The sequence below is a fragment of the Colobus angolensis genome, unplaced genomic scaffold, assembly GCF_000951035.1.
Source record: "Colobus angolensis palliatus isolate OR3802 unplaced genomic scaffold, Cang.pa_1.0 Scaffold3, whole genome shotgun sequence".
NCBI lineage: Eukaryota > Metazoa > Chordata > Mammalia > Primates > Cercopithecidae > Colobus > Colobus angolensis.
Genome location: NW_012116265.1, coordinates 24,790,746 through 24,814,276, shown reverse-complemented (window position 1 = coordinate 24,814,276; position 23,531 = coordinate 24,790,746). Strand labels below are relative to the sequence as shown.

The window sequence follows — 23,531 nt, the reverse complement described above, 5'->3', positions numbered from 1 at the left end:
TTGGCTACCCCAACCTTGAAACTTATAGCCTCTGACCCATCTGTTTCCTGGCCAGGAGGTGGATGGAGCAGCTTCTTAGGCAGTGGTTGTGGGAACATTATCCTGACAGCCCTGTGAGATACAGGTGTTATTACTATTATCCTCAAGTTGTACCGTGGGGGGGGGGGGGGTGCTGAGACCTAAATATATTAGGTAACTTGCCCTGGTCACATTCCCAGTCAGTGGCAGAACTCTAACGTTGGCTACCCCAACCTTGAAACTTATAGCCTCTGACCCATCTGTTTCCTGGCCAGGAGGTGGATGGAGCAGCTTCTTAGGCAGTGGTTGTGGGAAGTAGGTGTAGAGACTATTGTCCATGGGTTCCAATCCCAGCTCCACCTCTGCTCTAGGAGTGTGGCTTTGCATACACTATTTTGCCTCTAAGCCTCAGTTTCCTCATCTGTGAAATGAGAATAATATGTCTAACCCTCCACGATTGTGACGTGGATCAAATACATGTGGAACCCTTAGCACAGGAGCCAACGCATTAGAACAGCTGCAGAAAGGGCAGCCATCTCTAGCCCTTGGGCCGTCTCTAGCCAGACCAACTGCGGAGGGCCTGGGAAGATGTGGCCCCTGGCTTGCAGTCCGAATGAGAGCGTCGGGGAACAAGGGGACTTTGGAACAAGGGGTGGGAAGAGGAAGTGTTCCTCTCTGCGGGGCACTGGGGTTCTGAGCCCCCGCCTGCTGAGAAGATGCTGAGAAGGGGCAGCTAGAATAGCAGGGCTGTCACTGACTCAGGTTTATAAGCAAGGCCAGACCTTTGGGTCCTAGAAATGTGCTTGCCAGGTGAGGCCTTCGTTGGGCAGAACTCATTCCTGCCTGCCAGGCCATCCTCCTCCTCCTCCAGGTCCATGCTAGCTCCCCTCCCTTAACCCCCACCTCCACCCAAGCCAACCTGGGGACCAGTGCAGTCAGGCCGGGTGTGGCATGTGTGATGTGTGGGCCCTTCACAATCCCTACTGAACTCTGGCCCTCACAGAGCAAAGACTACCCTGAACATCCACTTTCCTTCCCCTGCCCTTCTCTATGCTGTCCTTCAGAAGCAGGAGGAGAAGGGACATGACATTAGGGGCTACCTTCTGTGTGCCAGGCAAGTGCTGAGGACTTTACATGCCTCCATCCACTGGATCCTCTCTTGCTCCCTAACGATATGTGGCAATATCCCCTAATGAATCTCCCTGCCTTTACCCTGACAGTCTGCTCTCAACATAGCAGCCAGGATGAGCCTTTTGCAATGTAAGCCAGGTCACTCCTGCTCAAAGCCTTCCGGTGGCTGCCTCTCTTTCTCAGAGAAAAAGCCAGCCTCTACCAACTAGTGCTGTGACCTTCAGCAAGTCATGCCTCCTCTCTGCTTCATTTCTGCCCACGTAAAATGCAGGAAGCATTTCTCTCTTAGCATCATTGTGAGTGGTGTTAAGTGCATTAACAGCAGTAACTGCTTGGGATGAGATGTGGTGTGTGGAAAGTACTAAATAAATGTTAGCTTGATTATTATTGTCATTACCATAGCCATAGAGCCCTATACAATCTGGCCCAACTGCTGCAGCCTTGCATTTCCCTTGAGAGCTAGGCACACTTCCCGCCTCAGGGCCTTTGCACCTGCAGCTCCTGTGCTGGAAACACCTTACCTCTCCTCAAAGATCACCTTCTTAATTAGGCTGTCCCTGCCCACCCTCTTTAACATGCATCCATGCCCACTTCCAATTCCCCCTAACCTGCTTTATTTTCCTCCATAGCACATATCAGCATCTGGCACATGACATCTCTATGTCTCGTGTATTCACCATCTGACACCCACTACATGCAAGTAGTGTAAGCTCTATGGAGACAGCGATTTTTGTCTGTCTTGTTCACAACTGTATCTCCAACACCCAGAGCAGTGCTTGGCACACAGTGGCAACTCAGTAATTGTTGAATCAATGGAGGACTCTTTACAACAGCCCTAAGAGACAGTTATTTGTACCCCCATTTTACAGAGGAAGAAAGGGAGGCTTAGTAAGGCTGGGAGTTTGCCTGAGGCTACAGCTTGAAGGATGGGAGTTGGTGGACCCCAGAGCCCTGCACTCTCCTTGCCGTGTGTCCAACGATCATCTGCCCACCCACTTCCCAGCCCTGGCACAGTGCTTTGCCTTAAGTGGGAGGGGCTCCAGGAGTGGCAGGAAGGCATGAAGGTATTTATGTGTTTCAGTCAGCTTGGGCTACTATAACAAAATGCCATAGACTGGGTGGCTTAAACCCCGGAGGTGTATTTGGTCACAGTTCTGCAGGCTGAGAGTCTAAGATCAAGTTGCCAGCATGGTCAGGTTCTGATGAGGGCACCTGTTCCTGGCTTGCAGATGGCCACTTTCTCAATATGTCCCCACATGGTGGAGGAAGAGGAAAAAGAGGCTGGAGGTCACCCTGGGGTGCAGTGGTGGTGCGATCACGGCTCACTGCAGCCTTGAATTCCTGGACTCAAGTGATCCTCTCACTCAGCCTCCTGAGTAGCTAGAACTACAGGCATGTACCACCATGCCCAGCTAATTTTTTTTTAATGTAGAGTCAAGGCCTTGCTATGTTGCCCAGGCTGGTCTTGAACTCTTGGGCTCAAGTAATCCCCCTGCTTCAGCCTCCCAAAGTGTCGTGATTACAGATATGAGCCACTGCACCCAGCCAGGAAAGAGAGCTCTTCTTATAAGGCCACAGTCCTATTGGATTAGGGCCCTGCTCTTATGACCTTCCTTAACATTCGTTACCTCCTAAAGACCTTATCTCCAAATACAGTCACATGTGGGGTTAGGGCTTGAACATATGAACGTTGAGGAGACATTGAGTTCATAGCAGTATTTCCAAAGCCGTTGAGAGGAGGCGGTGGCCCTGGAGACAGTCGTGTGCTGCTCCCTGCAGTGACTGTATTCAGACGATGGAATACATCACTCAGCTCTATCCTGAGTCCTCTGTAGATTGGTGGGGTGATGAGCACAATCTCATTTGACCCTCAAAATAACCGCATAAGCTAGTTGTTATTATCCCCATTCTACAGGTAGCGTAACTAAGGCTCAGAAAGGAGAGCTGACTTGCCCAAGGACCCCCAACCCCAGCTGGAAAATGTCAGGTCTCTCTGATGCCAAAGCCTATATGCTCTTAACTACTCTGTGAAATTCCCTTGGAACAGCCAGGGGACACCTACCTGGGCCCATGAGACTGAAGTGGGATGGACCTGCCCTCCAGGAGCCTGATGCCTCGCTGGGGCAAGATGCACACACGGGATGTGGAGTGGGCCTAAGTGCCAAGTGCCGACTCTGCTAACAAGTGCAGAAGGAGCCCAGACATCAGTGTGGGCTGGGCGGGTCACCAAGGGTGGGAAGGGTCCCGCTGGCTGAAGAGCAAGAGGGAGGGCGTTTCAGGCCAAGCCACACGATCTCCATGTGCAGGACCATGCAAGTGTAGCAGGCAGGGGACAGTGAGCTTGGCAGTTGCCTGGAGGACAGAAGGCTGAAGGGCAGATTTGGCAGGATAGCTGAGAGGTGGGCAGAGGTCAGGTGCTGGCAGGCCTGGAATGTCACTGAGGTTCTGCAGCAGGTGGTATTCGTGTGCTCTTTCTGTAGTGGGGGCAGAAAGGCCTAGGGACAGAGTTGGCATTAGTAGGGTATCAACCTGAGCAGGGCTGTGTGTGTTATGTTATGTGGCCAGCTAGAGAGGGTAGGTTCAGGTAAAGAAAATGGGACTGGGTGCAGTGACTCAGCCTATAATCCCAGCACTTTGGGAGGCCGAGGCGGGCAGATCACAGGCGTGAGCCACCGCACCCAGCGAAACAGAGTTTTACCGTGTTAGCCACGCTGGTCTCAAACTCCTGACTTCAAGTGATCCACCCGCCTCGGCCTCCCAAAGTGCTGGGATTACAGGTGTGAGCCACTGCACCCAGCCTTCTATTTTTAAAAAGTAAAGAAGGCCGGGCACGGTGGCTCAAGCCTGTAATAACAGCACTTTGGGAGGCTGAGACAGGCAGATCACGAGGTCAGGAGATCGAGACCATCCTGGCTAACACGGTGAAACCCCGTCTCTACTAAAAAAATACAAAAAACTAGCCGGGCGAGGTGGCAGGCACCTGTAGTCCCAGCTACTCGGGAGGCTGAGGCAGGAGAATGGCGTGAACCTGGGAGGCGGAGCTTGCAGTGAGCTGAGATCCGGCCACTGCACTCCAGCCTGGGTGACAGAGCAAGACTCCGTCTCAAAAAAAAAAGAAAAAAAGAAAAGAAAATGGGTTGGCATGAGGCTCACACCAAAGCACAGAGCTGAGCTTCACTTCTCTCAGATAGCAGCTGCCAGTAGTCCCAGGCCTGCCTCACTGCAGCAGCTGAGGCCTTAGGAAAGGTCATGTGGCTGGTAGGACCTTCAGAGATTGTCTGACTTCGTTATGCTCACCAGCAAGGTTTCTTTATCTTTTTTTCTTTTCTTTTCTTTTCTTTTTTCTTCTTTTCTTCTCTTTTCTTTTGAGATGGAGTCTCACTCTTGTTGCCCAGGCTGGAGTTCAGTGGCACAATCTTGGCTCACTGCAACCTCTGCATCCCAGGTTCAAGTGATTTTCATGTCTCAGCCTCCCAAGTAGCTGGGGCTACAGGTGTGCTCCACCACACCCAGTTAGTTTCTGTATTTTTAGTAGGGACGGGGTTTCACCATGTTGGCCAGACTGGTCTCGAACTCCTGACCTCAAGTGATCTGCCCTCCTCAGCCTCCCAAAGTGCTGGGATTGATTATAGGTGTGAGCCACAGAGCGCAGCCTCACCAGCAAGTTTTCAAGCCCCTCACTTGAAGGCCCATTCAACCAGTGGTGTGCTGGCAAATGCTTATACTAGGCTCTTGGGGGAGGAAGCTGAGGCAATTCTGTAGGATTTGACTTGTATGATGTAAATACTCCCATCACAGCCACTATCAAGCTACCAACACCATGTGACCAAACACAGAGCAGGGAAGAGATTGACACTGTGGGCTCTTATGAGCCCATCTGAGCTGGCTCCAACTCTCCCTGCATGTAAACTTTAAACTCTCGTACGTGTGCATGCACACACACATACACACACGCTCCACCAACTTTCAGAATCACCACCACATTCTACTCACACCCCGTCACTATAACAGCACTTATTAGCAGGGGCCTTGGAAGAAGGAGCCCACACTCTGGATATCCCTCAGCCTCTGGGCTTTGAGTCCCAGTCGGACCTTCCCCTAGAGGGTGCTTGGTGGCTCATCACAGCTCCAAACATGAGTCCTGGGAGAACCCGTGGGGCGGGTCCAAATGCTCCACATGTTGACATCGAGGGCATGGCCTCCCCAGCAGTCAAAAAGCACCAAAGTCACAGAGCCCCTCAGTTAGACCTAAGTCCCGGAAGGAGACGGGGAGCAGTCGGAGACAAAGGGAATGCCAATGTCACACTGGGGTGTTCAGGGCTGTAGATTACCAGCTTTCATGTTACTTGCCAAAGACCCATCTTAGCATCTTGCATCGTCTTACCTTCCTTCTCCTCCTAGAGGAGACTCTAAGTGGCTGGAGATGAGAGCTGAAGGGGCTGAAGGTACCCAAGGGGAAGAACCACAGCTGTCCTGCTGTGCTGAGCCGGGTGGTGGTTCAGGGAGACAGAGGCAGCCAGACCTGGAAGCCAGTAGTGGGGCTCCCGCTCCAGCTGGCCACCTGTGCAGGGGCCCAGCTGCCTGTGGGGAGGTCACTGGCCAGCTGAGGCCTTTGTGAGGATGTGGAGCTTGAGTTGGTATGGATGTCTGAGCTGGTGTCCCCGTGGGCTCCCATGTGAGTCCAGGGCCCCCAAGAGTGCCCTTGTTGTCCCAAGAAACCTCACCCCTTCTCTCCTGGTTGCCCTTCTTTCCTCACCACCCACTATAGGTTTTTCATCATCAAAGAGAGCTTTCTGCTTTACTACTCTGAGAGCGAAAAAAAGAGCTTTGAAACCAATAAATACTTCAATATACATCCTAAGGTGAGGCGGCCCCTGCCAGGGCCACAGCAGGGGAGAGCCCAGTGTGGGCATCAGGGCTTGCATCTTGTGAGGGGATGGGACTGCTGTCTTGCTCTGGCCTAGCAGACAGTCTGGAGGACAAATTCTCTTGGGGAAAAAGACCTCCTGCCCCTGTCCTGGGCTGGATCTCGACCCTTCTGTGCCCCAGACCCCGCCTCAGCCCTTCCTCTTCTCTCTGGACATCAGTTCTGGCCTCTGTCCTGTGGCCCCAGGGTCGAGCTTCCATCCTGGGGCACTTGGCAGGATGTGGCTTTGTCCAGGGGCCCCCAGAACCCCTGAGTGATCCCAATTGGGTGGGGTGGGGGCTGCCTGTTCTGGTTCTTCCTCAGGGCGTCATCCCTCTCGGGGGTTGCCTGGTGGAGCCCAAGGAAGAGCCCAGCATGCCCTATGCCATGAAGATCTCCCACCAGGACTTCCATGTGAGTAAAGCTCTTTCCTCAGTCTGGGCTTCGCAGGAGCAGACCAGCCTCTCAGGCCCCTTCAGGAGAAACCCCCCATGTCCTGGCCTGGGAGAGGGGCATCAGCACCCAGGGATGTGGGGTGGGTGACAGGGCAGAACTGGGCCTCCATCACCCTCAGCGTGGCTGCCTCTCAGGCATGCCCATGGCTCCTCTTCCTGGCAGGGGAACATCCTGCTTGCGGCTGAGTCGGAGTTTGAGCAGACCCAGTGGCTGGAGATGCTGCAAGAGTCTGGGAAGGTGTAAGTGCTCACAGCCAGCAGGGCGGCCTGCAGATCCAGGACGGGGTGGGCGGGGCTGCCCCGAACTCCCTGCCTCTCTGCTGGGATCCTGGTGGGGACAGGGCCAGGGCTGTGGGAGATGGCTAGGGTAGGTGAGAGGAGACAGGCCAGGTTTTAGAGCATCTGTGAGGGGTCCCCTGAGTGAGCTTGGAAAGTGTCTAGGTCACAGGTGGCAGGTGTAGGTACCATTTGTCTCCAACTCTTGGGAGTTGTATTTGATGCCTCGTGATACCCATCTCACCTCCCCAGGTCCATAATTAATTCTAGCAAGGACTAGAGCTAGTGCTTTGTAAATTAGGGTCAAGATCACAGAAATCCCCAGCTAACCCAGTCCATTTGCATGTAAACCACTGTCCTGACACCTGCCTAGTCAGGCTCAGTCATGCTTTTAGTTCAACAAGCAACACCGACTGTGTGCTCTGTGGCAGGCCTTGCACTGGGTAGTGGACATTCAGTGATGTAAAAAGCCACCCAGGAAGCAATTTCTTCCCTGCTCTAAAAGTGCTGTTGGCCCAGCCCCCAGTGGCTCACTTTGCAGCCTGGGCCAGCCTCCAGCTACTGTAACTGATCCATGCTGGTGGCATGCCCAGAGCTATGGGTGCCAGAGTGAACACAAGCTGAGATTCTGGAGGAGAAAGGGTGGGCGAGTACAAAACGTATGCCTTCTCTTTCCCCTCTACCCTTCCGTTTTAATGATTTTCTGTTTCTTCCTCTTCCCTCCTCTGTCCCATCTGCCCTCCCTCCCCAGGACCTGGAAGAATGCCCAGCTGGGAGAAGCCATGATCAAAAGCCTGGAGGCCCAGGGGCTACAGTTGGCTAAGGAAAAGCAGGAGTATTTAGGTTGGCTGGAGGGGTGGTTCCCTAATGGTAGCAGCATGTGGGGACCAGGGGCTATAGCCAGGGGCTTGGTAAAGGACCCAGCAGGGGTGAGGGTCTCTCAGGTGGGGCTATGAGGGGACAGAGACCAGGTTCGGCACCTGGAGGGCTTTCTGGTGCAGTACGCATCCTTTTGGCCAGCATGACCAAAGGCAGGAGTGTCTGGTGGTTAAGAGCCCAGGCTCTGGATCCAGTTTCGTCACTTGTCACCCATCTATCAACTGTGTATATCTTTAGGCAGCTCAGCCTCTCTAAACCTCAATTTCCTCATCCTTAAAATCGAGTTAAAAATAGTCTCTAGCTTTTAGAGGATTGGGTTAAATGAGAAAATGTCTGTAAGTGCTTGAGCCAGACATGCAGTAAGGGCTCCGTAAGTGGAGTTGATGTTGTTATCCTATCCTGGGTCCCCAGGGTCTGGCTTGTCCCCAGCACCCTTGCCCCAGACCATCTTAAACCTTGCCACGGCGTTCCAGGTCCTTGTGCCCCTGACTGGTTGGTAAACGTGCACTGTTTGGGAGAGAAGATGAGACTGAGGGTTTGCCCTCGGCCTGGGACCCTCTCCCCTCTGTCTGATTAGACACTTGGGGCCCCAGCACTGGCTCCCCTATGCCTGCTTCAGAACCTCCCCTGCCCCAGGACTCTGCCCTCCCTACTAGCCAGACAGTAGTGCAGGTGGAAGGTGTGTGTGGGACTAGCCCAGATGTAGCAGCCCTGGGGGATGCAGAGACCACTTTGAACTTCCAAGGAGGAGGCCCCTCATAACCCTGTGAATAGAAAAAGCAGGATGATGATGGGGAAGGAGAGTGGCAGCTTCCATCAGCAGGAGATGGTCCACCCTCCGGCTGGCGGGGCTGCAGGCCCCTTCCTTGGGAGATGCTGGGGGTGACAGCGATCACCTCGGGCACCAACTCCCTCAGGACCTCAGAGCACTTTCCTGATTGTGTGTGTGTTTGTGTGCTTGTTTTGGCAGACAAACTGATGGAAGAGACCGAAGAACTCTGCCTTCAGAGGGAGCAGAGAGAGGTAGGTGCACACCCAGGGGCCCTCAGCAGCCATGGTGTAATGGCTTGTGTTTCTAGCATTAGGGTGTGATGCAGGGGAGCTGGTTGCACAGAGGACTTGCTAGAAGATCAGATGGGGCAGGGAGGGGAGGCCAAGTGGGATCACAGTGCTTGCTTGGGACTTGCTGTAGCTTGTTGGCAAGAAGTGTCTTTCTCCTTACCAACTCCTGGGAGTAAAGTGAAAAGGGTGGGTGATCACCTTCGAGAGAAAGAGTCATCCAAAATGTCATCAGCTGCATCAGTAGGTAATGAGCTGCTTGTCAATGATGTTCACAGGGGGCTATAATGCCCGCTGTTATCCATAGAGGGGCATCTGGAACCTGAGGGTAATTGGGCTTGATGATCTCAGAAGTTCCTTCATTTTCCGAAAGTCAAAAGTCCAGAGCAGGCTAAGCACTGGCTTGAGGCAGCCTGGAGGGTTAAAGGAGACTCTTGCCTTGCCTGAAGGTGGGGAGCCACCGAAGCCCTCTTCTTCATTTAGAATCTCAGTGCAGGCCGGGTGCAGTGGCTCATGCCTGTAATCCCAGCACGGTGGGAGGCGGAGGCGGGTGGGTGACTTGAGCTCAGGAGTTCAAGACTAGCCTGGGCAACATGGAGAAACCCCATCTCTACAAAAAACAAAAACAAAAAACACAAAAATTAGCTGGGCGTGGTGGCGTGCTCCTGTAATCCTAGCTTCTCGGGCAGCTGAGGAAGGAGAATCGCTTGAACCCGGGAGGCGGAGGTTGCAGTGAGCTGAGATTGCGCCATTGCATTTCAGCCTGGACGACAGAGCGAGACATTGTCTCAAAAAAAAAAAAAAAAAAAAAAAAAAAATAGAATCTCCGTGCAGCACCGGGCCTTGCCGGTTCTGAGGAGTCATTACCACATCTGAAAGGCAGGGGGCGGTAGTGGGTAGCACAGTGGATTCTGGAGCCAGGCTGCCTGTATTTGTATTTGACCTTCACTACTTCTAGTTTTGCGACCTCAGGTGAGTTATTTAACTTCTCCAAATATTCTTATCTGAAAAATGCAGATGATAATAGAATCCATCTTAGGGATGTTGTGAGGATTTAGTGAGATGTTGCATATAAAGTGTTTGGCACATAGTACATGCTTAAAGAATATCTGTGTTTGTTAGCATTATGATCATATTATTAATATAGGCCCATGCTGCGAGTGAACTGTCTGAGCCCTGAAGCAGCAGAGTGATGTGACCAGAGCAGCCTGCAGAGGGAGGGCCGGATTTAGTCCACTTCTCTTTGCCTAATCACTTGTCTTTTTCCTCTCCCAGGCAAGTCACAGGGCAGGGGCTATCAGCCTTGGCTCAGACCCTCTAACTTGACTCTTGGGAAGTCCTCACCTTTCCCAACTACCCCTCCCTGGGCTCTGCGAGCACTCCCTGGGCTCTGCAGACTAGACACTCTATCTAGTCTTTGCCACTGACTCATTTGGTCAAGATGAGTTCTCGATAAATGTTTGTGGAATGAATTAGTAAATGAATAGGATTGATTTTTGTAACTTTACATCTTGATTTTAATCCAACAGGACAATCCACCCTCATTTTTCTTCTTCTAAAATTGTATTGGTTATTCTTGCTCATTTATCCTTTCAGCTGGACTTCAGAATCATTTTGTTGATTAAAGATAAAATAAAAAAGATTGGGGATTTGTATTTGGATGGCATGGATTTGAGGATTGGCATCATGAGGGCACCGAGTCTTCTTCCACCACTCAGGTTGGGCCTCTGTGTCTCCAGGCTCTCCTCTAGGTCCTATGTTAGGGTTTTGGCATTTTCTGCATACAATTCTATACATTTCAAGCGAGGCTTCTGTATTGTCAGCAAATTAAAAACAGGTGCCCAGGGATGGGATGGAGTGGCAGATACAGCCACTGGCAGGGAGAGAGACAGACTTATCCATCAGAGAGGCTAAATCTGGGGCAGCAGTTGGCTGGAGGAAAATTTAGACACTCTATCTAGGTCTTTAGCCAGGAAATTAGGACAGCGGAGACCCACTGCACACAGGCCTCCCTTAATGCCACAGCACAGTGAAGGAGGGAGGCCTGTTAGCTGTGAACTCCCTGACTTTCTGGTATAAAATGTGAATGAGACTCAGGCCCAGCCACAATGAAGGCTGTTCTGGGCAGGGAGAGAACTGTGCCTCAGTTCTTGTTTTTTTTGTCAGCTGCACGCTCTAGATCTGGAATAGAGCTCAGGTTCTAGTCTTTGCCACTGAGTCATTTGGGCAAAGTTTCTTCTTCCTTAACTTTCTCATGCATAGGATGGGCCCGTCTGTCTCCTGCACCTTTCCAATCTGCACTCAGGTCATGATTGTCTGGACGTGCCTTGAGCCACTGAGGCAATTGATGTAATGGCCCAGTGGTAAGATGAAGGTTCTCCTGCTGATTCCCATAGTCTCTTTGAGACAGCCTGGCCTAAAGAAGATATGGAACCAGGAGACATGGATTGGAGTCTCAACGCTATCACTGATCGTGTGATGTTGGGCATGTCAGTTACCCTCTCTGAGTTTCAATTTCCCCATCTGGGATGTCTGATCAGAGTTATGCTGGCTGCTGCCTACTTCTAAGGTTGCTGCGAGGCTCAATGAAGTAGAATGCAGGGAAGTGATTTGTGAACTGGAAAGGCCCTTGTGCACTGTTTGATGTACAGTCCCGACATCCTCCACGCAGCAGAAAAGGCCTGGACTTTGGGGGAATGAGCAGAGCGTGCAGGGGGAACCCTCTTGACTCATCTTGCCAGAGCCAGAAGACCATGCCCTTCCCTGGGTTCCTGGTCTTTGGCTCCCTCTGGCCTTATCCCTCTCACCCCTGGAGGAGGGCAGCCTGCCTACCTTTCCCCTTCTGACTGAGCTGTGAGAGGTTAGCCATGCACATGAGCAGGTGCAGGGGAAAAATCAGAAATGCCCAGGGTAGGGCAGGGTTTCTGGCAAGGTTCTTGCCACCTGGAGTGCTCACAGTCAGAATACAGACTCTTTGAGTTGGGAAAAATGTGCCACTATGACTGAAGCTCTTTGTCAACCTTTCTGGTGGACATTGTTCCTGGTTCTGTGAAGAATGACTCACTACTTCCAGAGGTGTCCTTTGCATGATTCCTCGGTTATTTGAAAGCTCTTCCTTTCATTGAGCTGAAATGTGCCTTCTAGTGACTTTTTCCCACCCTTGTACTCGTGCAACTTAAGTCAGAGCCGAGTCAGCAGAACACACGATATGGTGGAGAAAGGTTTGGATCGTGGCGGGGCTTAACTGGTAACTCAGTCTCTAATGGGGCTGCTAGAAACACTCAAGCTATGCTGGGCTTCAGGAACAGAAAGCTCTGGCTGCTCCAGGTTTGTAAGTGGTAACTTCCACTCTTATCAGCATTCTCAGGCTACACTTGGACACTGGCTGCATTTAAGAAACATACAGGTGAAATGGAAAGTGGAAAAGAAATGAGCAAGGAAGTGAGAATTTCTCTTTCCTTAATAAACTTTATTTTTTGGAGTAGTTTAGATTCACAGCAAAACTACACAGCAAGTGCAGAGATTTTCCACATAACACTTGTTCTCCCACAGGCTTCCCCATTGTCAATATCTGGCACCACAGTGATACATTTGTTACAATCAATGAGTCAACATTGACACACTGTCACCTAAAGTTCATAGCATACATTAGAGTTCACTCTTGGTGTTGTACATTCTATGGATTTTGGCAAACGTACAACAACATGTATCCACCACTGTAGTATCATACAGAATAGTTTTACTGCCCTATAAATGCTGTGTTTCACTGCCTAAAAATCCTGGTAACTGCTGATTTTTTTTTTTTCTCTCTTTTTTTTTAAGACGGTGTCTCACTCTGTTGCCCAGGCTGGAGGGCAGTGGTGTGATCTCGGCTCACTGCAAGCTCCGCCTCCTGGGTTCAAGCAATTCTCCTGCCTCAGCCTCCCGAGTAGCTGGGACTACAGGCATGTGCCACCATGCCTGGCTAATTTTTTGTATTTTTGGAAGGGACAGGGTTTCACCATGTTAGCCAGGACGGTCTTGAACTCCTGACCTCGTGACCCCAATGCCTCAGCCTCCCAAAGTGCTGGGATTACAGGCATGAGCCACTGTGCTTGGCCACTGCTGCTCTTTTTACTGTGTCCATAGTTTTGCCTTTACCAGAATGTCATATAGTTGGAATCATATGGTATGTAGCTTTTTCAATTGGCTTCTTTCATTTAGTAATGTGCATTCAGATTTCCTCCGTGTCTTTTTATGGCTTGATAGCTCATTTCTTTTTAGTGCTGAATATTACATTATCCCCATGTCCTACAGTTTGTTTATCTATCTCCCTACTTAAAGACATCTTGGTTGCCTCCAAGTTTTGACTATTATGGATAAAATTGCTATAAACATCCATGTGCAGGTTTTTGTGTGGACATATATTTTCAGTTTATTTGGAAAAGTAACCAGGAGTGTGATTGTTGGATTGCGTGGTGAAAGTATGTTCAGTTTTGTAAGAAGTTGCCAAACTGTCTTGCAAAGTAACTGTACCATTTTGTATTTGCAGTAGCAATGAACGAGAGTTCCTGTTGCTCCATATCCTTGCCAGCATTTGGTGTTGTCAGATATTTGGATTTTGGCTATTTTATTTTTTATTTTAGTTTTTAGTTCTTGAGACAGAGTCTTGCTCTGGGTTGCCCAGACTGCAGTGCAGTGGAGTGTGGCTCATTGTAGCCTTGACTTCCTGGGTTTAAGAGATCCTCTCACCTCTGCCTCCTGAGTAGCTGGGACTACAGGTGCACTCCAGCACACTTGGCTAATTATTTTTATTTCTATAGAGATGGGGTTTGCCTATGTTGCCCAGTCTTCTCTTGAACTCCTGAGATCAAGTGATCTCCCCTCCTGGCCTCCTAAAGTGCTGGGATTACAGGCATAGCCACTGTGCCTGGTTGATTTTGGCCATTTTCATATGTGTTTAGCGGTAGCTCATTGTTACTTTAATTTGCAATTACCTAATCATATATGATGTTGGACATCCTTTTATATGCTTATTTGCCATCTTTAAAATTTTTATTTATTTTTTTAGGCCAGGTGTGGTGGCTCATGCCTGTAATCCCAGAACTTTGGGAAACTGAGGCAGGTGGATCATGAGGTGAGGAGTTTGAGACCAGCCTGGCCAACATGGTGAAACCCTGTCTCTACTAAAAATACAAAAATTAGCCAGGCATAGTGGTGTGTGCCTATAATCCCAGCTACTCGGGAGGCTGAGGCCGGAGAATTGCTTGAACCAGGGAGGCAGAGGTTACAGTGAGCCGAGATCATGCCTCTGCACTCCAGCCTGGGTGACAGAGCAAGATTCCATCTCAAAAATCATATATCTATATATAAATTATATATATACACACAGACACACACACACACACACACACACACACAGATATACACACATATTTTTGAGTCAGGGTCCCACACTGTCTCCCAGGTTAAGTGCGGTGGCATGATCATGGTTAACTGCAGCCTCTCATGCTAAAGTGATCCACCTGCCTCAGCCTCCCAAGTTGCTGGACTACAGGCATGCACCACCACACATGGCTAATTTTTTATTTTTTATTGTAGCCTGCCACGATTCCTGGTGGACTGAACAAAGTGGGGTGAACGCGGGAATAAAAGACAAGAGACAAAAGAGTATATTTGGAAGAAGGGCTCAGGGGGCACCTTGCCTCTAGTGGACAAGGGCCCTGAGCTTTACATAGCCCTCCATATTTATTAGGTAAAAGAGATAGCAAGAAAGTGGGGGTGACTGTCGGGTAATTGTCAGTTGGCTGTTTGGTTCACAGCAGGCTTGCGAGACTGCATCCTTTGAACAATAGGCGCTAGATTTCTCAATAGATAACTTCAAGGAACCACGGCCAGGGAGTGATGTCCCTCAGCAAACCTTTCGGTGGCAGGCACAGGGTGAGTTTGCTCACATCCTGCATTCATGATAAACAGTTTGCTGCTTGATCATACAGCCTCCAGTGGAATGCTGAGTTGGTCACGATCCCTTTGGCCTGTTCAGCTCCCAACATTTTGTAGAGATGTGGTCTTGCTCTACTGCCCAGGCAGGTCTTGAATTCCTGAACACAAGTGATCCTCCCACTTTGGCCTCCCAAAATGCTGGGATTACAGAGGTGAGCCACTGTGCCTGGCCTGCCATCTTTGTATCTTCTTTGCTAAGATAGGCTGGGTCTTTTGCCCATTGTTTTAATTGTTGAGTTTTATGACCTCTTTGTATATTTTGCGTAACAGTCCTTTATTAGATGTGTCTGGGAATGTTTTCTCCTAGTTTGTGACTTGTTTTCTCATTCTCTTGATGTCATTCACAGAGCACCAAATTTAAATTTTAATGAAATCCATCTTATCAATTGTTTCCTTCAAAGCTCATGCATTTTGTGCTATGTCTAAAAAAGTCAGCACCATAGATTTTCATCACCTTGATGAAAAACTTTCTGTAGACATCACCTAGGTTGTCTCCTATGTTATCTTCTAGGAGTTTTATACTTTTGTGTTTTGCGTTTAGCTCTATGATCCATTGTGATTTAATTTTTATGAGAGGTGTTTAAGGTCTGTGAATAGAATCTTTTTTTCTTTTTCATGTGGCTGTCCAGTTGAACAAATACCATATGTTGAAAAGAGTATCTTAGGCCGGATGTGGTGGCTCATGCCTGTAATCCCAGCACTTTGGGAGGTCGAGGTGGGTGGATCACCTGAGTTCAGGAGTTCGAAACCAGCCTGGCCAACATGGTGAAACCCTATCTCTACTAAAAATACAAAAATTTGCCAGGCAAGGTGGTGCATGCCTGTAATCCCAGCTACTCAGGAGATTGAGGCACGAGAATCACTTGAACCCGGGAGGCAGAGGCTACAGTGAGCTGAGATCACGCCACTGCACCCCAGCCTGGGATACAGAGCAAGACTCCATCTCAAAAAAAAAAAAAAAAAAAAAAAAAAAGACTATCTTTTGCAATACTATTGTACTGCCTTTGCCCCATTGTCAGAGTTGAATTGACTATATTTATGTATGTTTCCAAGCTATCTATTCTGTTCTATTTATATATCTGTTTATTTTTTCATCGATACCACAATGTCTTGATTGCTGTAGCTTTATAGTAAGTCTTAAAGTTGGGTAGTGTCAGTCTTCCAATTTTCTCCTTCAGTATTGAGTTGGCTATTATAGGTCTTTTCCCTCTTCATATAAACTTTAGAATCAGTTTGTCAGTCTCCACAAAACAGCATGCTGGGATTTTAATTGAGACTGTACTGAATCTATAGATCAAGTTGGGAAAGAATGGTATCTTCTGAATATTGAATCATCCTATTTATGAACATGGAATATCTCTTCATTTTAGTTCTTTGATATCTTTTATTGCATTTTATAGTTTTCTACATATAGAGTTTGTACTTTTTTTTAGATTTATACATAAGTATTTCATTTTGGAGGGCGCTAATGTCAATGGTAATGTGTTGTTAAATTTCAAATTTCCACTGCACTGCAGCTGGTTGACAGAGCAAGACCCTATCTTCAAAAGAAAATAAAAATCTCAAATTCCACCTTTTTATTGCCAGTATATAGGGAAATAATTGACTTTTGTACATTAATCTTGTATCCTGCAATCTTGCTACAATCACTTATTAATTCCAGGAATTTTTGGGGTCAATCCTTCCAGATTTTCTTTATAGATAATCATGTCATCTGTGAACAAAGACAGTATTATTTATTTCTTTGTAATCTGTATACCTTCTATTTCTTTTTCTTGTCTTACTTCATTAGTAAGGACTTCCAGCACAATGTTGAGAAGTGCTGGTGAGAGGGTACATCCTTATCTTCTTCCTTTCTGATTTTATCAGGCAAGTTTCTAGTTTCTCACCATTTAGTGTGATGCTAGCTATAGGTTTTTGTAGATGTTCTCTATCACATTGAGGACGTTCCCCTCTATTACTAGTTTGCTGAGAGTTTTTGTCACCAATTGGTGTTGGATTTTGTCAAATGCTTTTTCCATATGATTTTTTTCCCTCTTCTTTAGCCTGTTGATATGCTGGATTATATTAATTGATTTTCAAATATTGAACCAACCTTGTAAACATGGGAATAAATTCCACTTAGTTGTGATGTATTATTCGTTTGGATTTGGTTTTGTTTGTTGTTGTTGTTTGTTTGTTTGTTTTGAAACAGAGTTTCAGTCTTGTTGTCTAGGCTAGAGTTGCAGTAGTGCCATCTTGGCTCACTGTTACCTCTGCCTCCTGTGTTCAAGCGATTCTCCTGCCTCAGCCTACCAAGTAACTGGGATTACAGGTATAAGCCACTATGCCCGGCTAATTTTGTATTTTTAGTAGAGACGGAGTTTCACCATGTTGGTTAGGCTGATTTCAAACTCCTGACCTCAGGTAATCCACCTGCCTCAGCCTCCCAAAGTGCTGGGATTACAGGCATGAACCACCTCACCCAGCCCATTGCTGGATTTGATTTGCTAATATTTTGTTGAAAATTTTTGCATCTGTGTTCATGAAAGATATTGGTCTGTAGTTTTCTTTTTCTCCTTTTCTTTCTTTTTTTCTTTTTTTGAGACAGAGTCTTGCTCTGTCACCCAGGTTCAAGTGCAGTGGCACCATCTCGGCTCACTGCAAACTCCTCCTCCCAGGTTCAAGGGATCTCGTGCCTTAGTTTCCCAGGTAGCTGGGATTACAGGTGTATGCCACCATACCTGGCTAATTTTTGTATTTTTTATTAGAGACGTGGTTTTGCCATGTTGGTCAGGCTGGTCTCAAACTCCTGGCCTCAAGTGATCTGCCTGCCTTGGCCTCCCAAAGTGCTGGGATTACAGGTATGAGCCTCTGTGCCTGGCCAGTCTGTAGTTTTCTCATAATGTCTCTATTAGGTTTTGGTTAAGGTAATTTTAGCCTCATTGAATGGATTAGGAAGTATTCCCTTGGCTTCTATCTTCAGAAAAAAAAAGATTGTAGAGAATTGGTATAGTTTCTTAAATGTTTGGTAGAATTCATCAGTAAGCCCCTCTGGGCCTGGTGCTTTCTGTTTTGGAAGGGTATTAATTATTGGTTCAATTTATTTAGTAGATATAGGCCTATTCAAATTGTCTGTTTCTTCTTGTGTAAGTTTTGACAGATTGTGTCTTTCAAGGAGTTGGTCCACTTCATCTGAGTTATCAAATTTGTTGGTGTAGAGTTATTCATCATAGTTCTTTATTATCCTTTTAATGTCTGTGGTATCTGTAGTTATGTCCCCTCTTTCATTTCTGATATTAATAATTTGTGTCTTCTTTCTTTTTACTTAGTGTGGCTAGAGTCGTACGAATTTTATTTATCTCTTCAAAGAACTGGCTTTTGATTTTGTTGATTTTCTCTGTTGTTTTCCTGTTTTCAATTTCATTGATTTCTGCTCTAAGTTTTATTTCTTTTTTTCTGATTACCTTTGATTTAATTTTCCCTTTCTTTTTCTAGTTTCCTAATGTGGAAGCTTAGATTATTAATTTTAGATATTTCTTCTTTTCTAATATATTAATTTGGTGCTATGCATTTCTCTCAAAGCACTGCTTTTGTTACATTCCACAAATTTTGATGAGTTGTATTTTCATTTAGTTCAAAGTATCTTTACATTTCTCTTGATATTTCTTCTTTGACACATGTGTTATTTAGAAATATGTTTTTTAATCTTCAAGTATTTTGCGGATTTTCCAGCTAACTTTCTGTTGTTGATTTCTAGCACAATTCCACTTTGGTTTAGGAGCAGACATTACATGATTTCTATTCTTTTATGTTTGTGGTCTGGGCACAGTGGTGCATGCCTGTAATCCCAGCACTTTGGGAAACCAAGGCAGGAGGATTGATTGAGGCCAGGAGTTCGTGGCAAGCCTGGGCAACACAGCAAGGCCCAGTTTCTACCAAAAAAAGAGAGAGAGAGAGAGAAAGAAAAAATTTCACCAGGGATAGTGGCATATGCCTGTAGTCCTCGCCACTCAGGAGGCTGAGGCAGAGGATTACTTGAACCCAGGAGTTACAATGAGCTATGATTGTACCACTGCACTTCAGCCTGGGTGACAGCAAGACCCTGGGCGTGGTGGTGCATGCCTGTAATCTCAGCCACTCAGGAGACTGAGGCAGGAGAATCACTTGAACCTAGGAGGCGAAGGTTGCAGTGAGCCAAGATCGCGCCACCGTACTCCAGCCTGGGTTGCAGAGGAAGAGTCCATCTCAAAAATAATAAAATAAAATAAATAAAAATAAAAATAAAAAATAAAAGAGTTTAATTGAGCAATGAAAGATTTGTGAATCAGGCAGCCCCCAGAATCACAGCAGATTGACAGAGACTCCAGGGGTGCCTGTGATCAGAACAAATTTATAGACAGAAAAGGTAAAGTGACATACAGAAATCAGAAGTGAGGTACAGAAGCAGCAAGATTGGTTACAGCTTGGCATTTGCTTTATTTGAATGCAGTTTGGACATTCAGCAGTCTATGAGTGGTTGAAGTATGGCCACTGGGATTGGCAACGCTCCACTATTGTTACAGCTGCATACTATTAAGTTAGGTTTTCAATTTTGTCTATTAAGCTGGGTTACAGTTCATCCGCAAGGACTCAAATATGAAAGTATGCAGTCCTTCCCAGGCCATATTTATTTTGCTTTACCACACTTATTCACTCTCTGATGCTCTTCCTTTCCTTATATAGATACGAGTTTCTGACCTGTATCATTTTCCTTCTCCCTGTGGACTTCTTTTAACATTTCTTGCAAGGCAGGTCTACTGGCAACAAATTCCCTCTATTTTTGTTTGTCTGAGAAAGTATTTCTCCTTCACGTTTGAAGGATGATTTTACAGGGTACAGAATTCTAAGTTGGTGTTTTATTTTCTCAATACTTTGAATATTTCACTCCATACTCTTCTTGCTTTCATGGTTTCTGAGGAGAAATCAGATGTAATTCTTATCTTCTTTCTTCAATATGTAATTTTTCCTTCCTCTGGCTTCTTAAGGTATTTTTCCTCATCTTTGATTTTTTGAAGTTTAAATATGAAATTTTTAGGTATGGTTTGTTTGGGGCATTTATTCATTTGGTGTTCTCTTAGCTTCCTGGATCTGTGGTTTGATGTCTGACATTAACATGGGAAAACTCTCAGTCGTTGCTTCAAATATTGCTTCTAGTCCTTCTTCTGATTATTCTCATTATACATGTTGCACCTTTTGCAGTTGTCACACAGTTCTTCGATATTCTGTTCTGGGGTTTGTTTTTTTTTTTTCAGCCTTTTTTCTCTTTGCTTTTCAGTTTTGGAAATTTCTATTGTCATAGCCTCAAGCTCAGAGATTTTTTTCCTTGGCCATGTCCAGTCTCACAATGATCCCATCATAGGTGTTCTTCACTCTTTTACAGTGTTTATGATCTCTTGCATTTCTTTTTTATTCTTAGAATTTTCATCTCTCTACTTATGCTATCCATCTGTTCTTGCATGTTGTCTACTTTTGTCATTAAAGCTCTTTACATATTAATCATAGTTTGTGTTTAAACTCCTGGTCTGATAATACCAGCATTCCTGCCATATCTGACCAGGTTCTGATGCTTGGTCTACCTCTTTGAATTGTGTTTTTTGCCTTCTAGTATGCCTTGTGATTTTTGGTCCTTCTTATTGACCAAGAAGAAGCAATGAAGGTTTTGAGCAGGGAGTAAGGAAAAAGGGTGGGTAATGTGATTTGATTTCCTTTTTGGGGGGGAGGGCTGTCTCCCTCTATCACCCAGGCTGGAGTGCAATGACACAACCTCAGTTCACTGCAGCCCTGACCTCCTGGGCTCAAGTGATCCTCCTGCCTCAGCCTCCCAAGTAACTGGGATCACAGGTGTACACTACCATGCCCAGCTAATTTTTTGTATTTTTTTGTAGAGATGGGGGTTCACCATGTTACCCGGGCTGGCCTCGAACTCCTGAGCTCAGGCGATCCACCTGCCTTGGCCTCCCACAGTGCTGGGATTACAGTGATTTCTATTTTAAATAGTGATGTTGGCTGCAATATGGAGAAAAGGATGAAAAGGGGACAGAAGGAGTGCAAAGAGCCCAGGTGGGAGGCCACTGCATTAGTCCAGGCGAGACCTAATAGCAGTGTGAACCAGAGCAGGGCAGTGAGATGAAGAGAAGTTGCCTGGCGGGTTCTAGAGTAGGGGTTGGGGGTGGGGGGTAATACGAACTGGACTTGAGGGTGGAATGAGAAAGAGTAGAGAGGGGAAGGACGGGGTGAAGCATGACTCCCAAGTTTCTCACCTGCATAAACAGTGGATGGTGGTGCATTCCCTGAGACAGGGTGCACTGGAAGATCACAAGCTCTGGTGGGGAAGATCATGAATTTGTTCTTGGACATGTATTTGTGATATCTTTGGATATCTGGCTGGAGATGTGAAGCCGACAGTTGGATATAAGAGGATGGAGCTCAACCAAGAGTAGGGACTACAGGTATCAACATAGGAGTCTTTTGCACATAAATGGCAATTGAAGCAGGGAGGGGCAGGGGAGTGGGAGTGGTCTAGATTGCCTTGGATCTAGTGCAGACAGAGAGAAGGTACAGGCAGCACTCTCTGAACTGAGGTAGTACTCTCTGAACTGAGGCAATACTTCATGGTAGGGCTGTTGGGAGGATTGCATACAAACTGCTTGCAACATAGGAAGTGCTTAATGAATGATAGCCACTGTCAGTCCATCCAGCTTCCCTCCCGTCCTGTTCACTCTCACTCTGGGCCCAGCCATGTGGGCCAGTCTTGGTTCTTTCAGGGCAGCAGGTTTCCGCAGGGCCTTTGTACCTACCTTTCCTTCTGCCTGGAATGCTCCTTCTTTTTCCTTCTATTGATTCACCTTCGTCTGTCAGCTGAAGAATCATCTGATCTCCCCAAACCTCACATGGCATACCTGCCTCGTGCCCGTCAGGGTAGCTCTACACAGAACCATGTCCCTGCCCTGCATATCATGTATCTTGGTTTGTAATGCTACTCTAATGTATCTGATTATTTTGGTAATATTTGATGTTTACATTTGATCTAAAATCCTGGTCTGATTTTATTTATTTATTTATTTATTTATTTATTTATTTATTTATTTATTTATTTATTTATTTATCTATCTATTTGAGACACGGCATCACTTTGTCACCCAGGCTGGAGTGCAGTGGCGTGATCTCTGCTCACTGCAACCTCTGTCCCTCGAACTCAAGGGATCCTCCTGCCTCAGCCCCTCCAGTAGCTGGAACTATGGGCTTGTACCACCATGCCTGGCTAATTTTTTGTATTTTTATTTTTAGTAGAGATGGAGTTTGCCGTGTTGGCCTGGCTGCTCTTGAACTCCTGAGCTCAAGCAATCCTCCCACCTCGGCCTCCTATAGTGCTAGGATTACATGTATGAGCCACCTCTCCTGGCCCTGATTTTTATTAATCACTAGACTGTGAGCTCCCTGAGAGCAAGAATACATCTGTTTTTGCTTATCTTCATGTCCTCAGTGCATAGTTTGGCAGATGCTTGAAACATATTAGGCAATAAATATGTGTGGCATGAATTAATAGAATTATAAGAAAAAATCTTGCTGAGGTTTTTACTGGAATTGCATTGAGCCTGTAAATTAATTGGAAAGAATCCTCACTGTATTAAATCTTCCTAATCAGGAGTCGATGTCACTGCATTCTTTTCAAGAATACAATTAGTTTCACTGAGGATGAGAAATCATGCCCTGTGAAGTGTGGTGAACAGGAATTATTTGGTTTGGAGGAGAGGAGACTTGAGGACAGAACTGCTCTTTTAAATACTTGAAGAGAAAAGAGGTTAGTCTTGTTTTATGGCCTCAAGGGGGATAAGCCGTACCCACTGAAGGATTATGAGGTAGGCAGCTTTTGGCTCAAGTAGAGCTGGTGGTGGATATGGGGTGCCTCCTCCCCTAGGTGTGCTCGAGCAGCCCAGAGTGGCCGGGCTTTGGCTGCTATCCTTGGCTTTGCCTGTGTTTTGTTTTGCTAAGAGGTGTTCCCTAGCTCTTATTTTGGTGACAGGGACATGCAGGCTTCCTAGCTGAGGAAAGGGGCTTCAGGAGAGAGTATAGCTGAGACAGAGAGAAAGGCCCAGGAAGCCAGGCAGCTGCTGAAGGGAGAAAAATTTGGGCAAGAGACAGAGATGGCTTATGAGATTTTGGAGGGGAATTTTGCTCCATGAATGAAATAGAACGCTCTCATTGAAGCCCCACAAAACTTTCAACAAAAATCTTCATTATTCATAAATGCTTTTATATTTGTAGCTGTCAGAGAGTGGCAGTGCTGAGCATAGCAGAGGGTTTAGCCTGTAAGGAAAAGGCTCTTATCAGGCTTGTTCAGGGGTGAAATGGGCTGTCATGAGAGCCAGTCAAGCGGAGCTGGCACCATCTCTTGGCAGGAAAACCAAGCAGATCAAAGCATCTGATGGAGGCTTCAATTGCCTTTAAAGTTCCTTTGACCCTGGAGGATTCTGATTCATGGATGCCTGTTTCTCTGGCCCGTTAACAGAGCAATAAATGCTGCCCGGGCACATGTAGTACGGACTCAGGTAGAAAAGCACCTTATCGCATATATCTGGGACAACTGGGGAAAGAAGGGGATTCCAATCATTCCAAGCCAAATGATTGTCTTGCTATACTATTTTCAGATGGATCAGATTCACTTTCTGCTTCTCAGAGGCATAGCTGGAATCTGCTGGCTTCACGAGGCACTTAAATGCCAGGGAAGGAAGGAATGGGTTTTAATCATTGACGCTCCTCCCATTTTCAACTGCGAAAAGATACCCCAGCGTAATATTAAGTAA

At 46.9% G+C, this 23,531-nt stretch overlaps 1 protein-coding gene across 1 annotated transcript in view; it reads left to right on the top strand.

Annotated features, from left to right (window-relative positions):
• PLEKHD1 (pleckstrin homology domain containing, family D (with coiled-coil domains) member 1) overlaps positions 1 to 23,531 on the top strand; it is a 54,051-nt gene that overhangs the window by 10,684 nt on the left and 19,836 nt on the right. Inside the window, exons 2-6 of the mRNA XM_011949672.1 lie at positions 5,918 to 6,011; positions 6,380 to 6,469; positions 6,674 to 6,750; positions 7,538 to 7,629; positions 8,636 to 8,688. Of these exons, the coding sequence (XP_011805062.1) occupies positions 5,918 to 6,011; positions 6,380 to 6,469; positions 6,674 to 6,750; positions 7,538 to 7,629; positions 8,636 to 8,688 (406 nt within the window). The remainder of the gene's footprint in view (positions 1 to 5,917; positions 6,012 to 6,379; positions 6,470 to 6,673; positions 6,751 to 7,537; positions 7,630 to 8,635; positions 8,689 to 23,531) is intronic.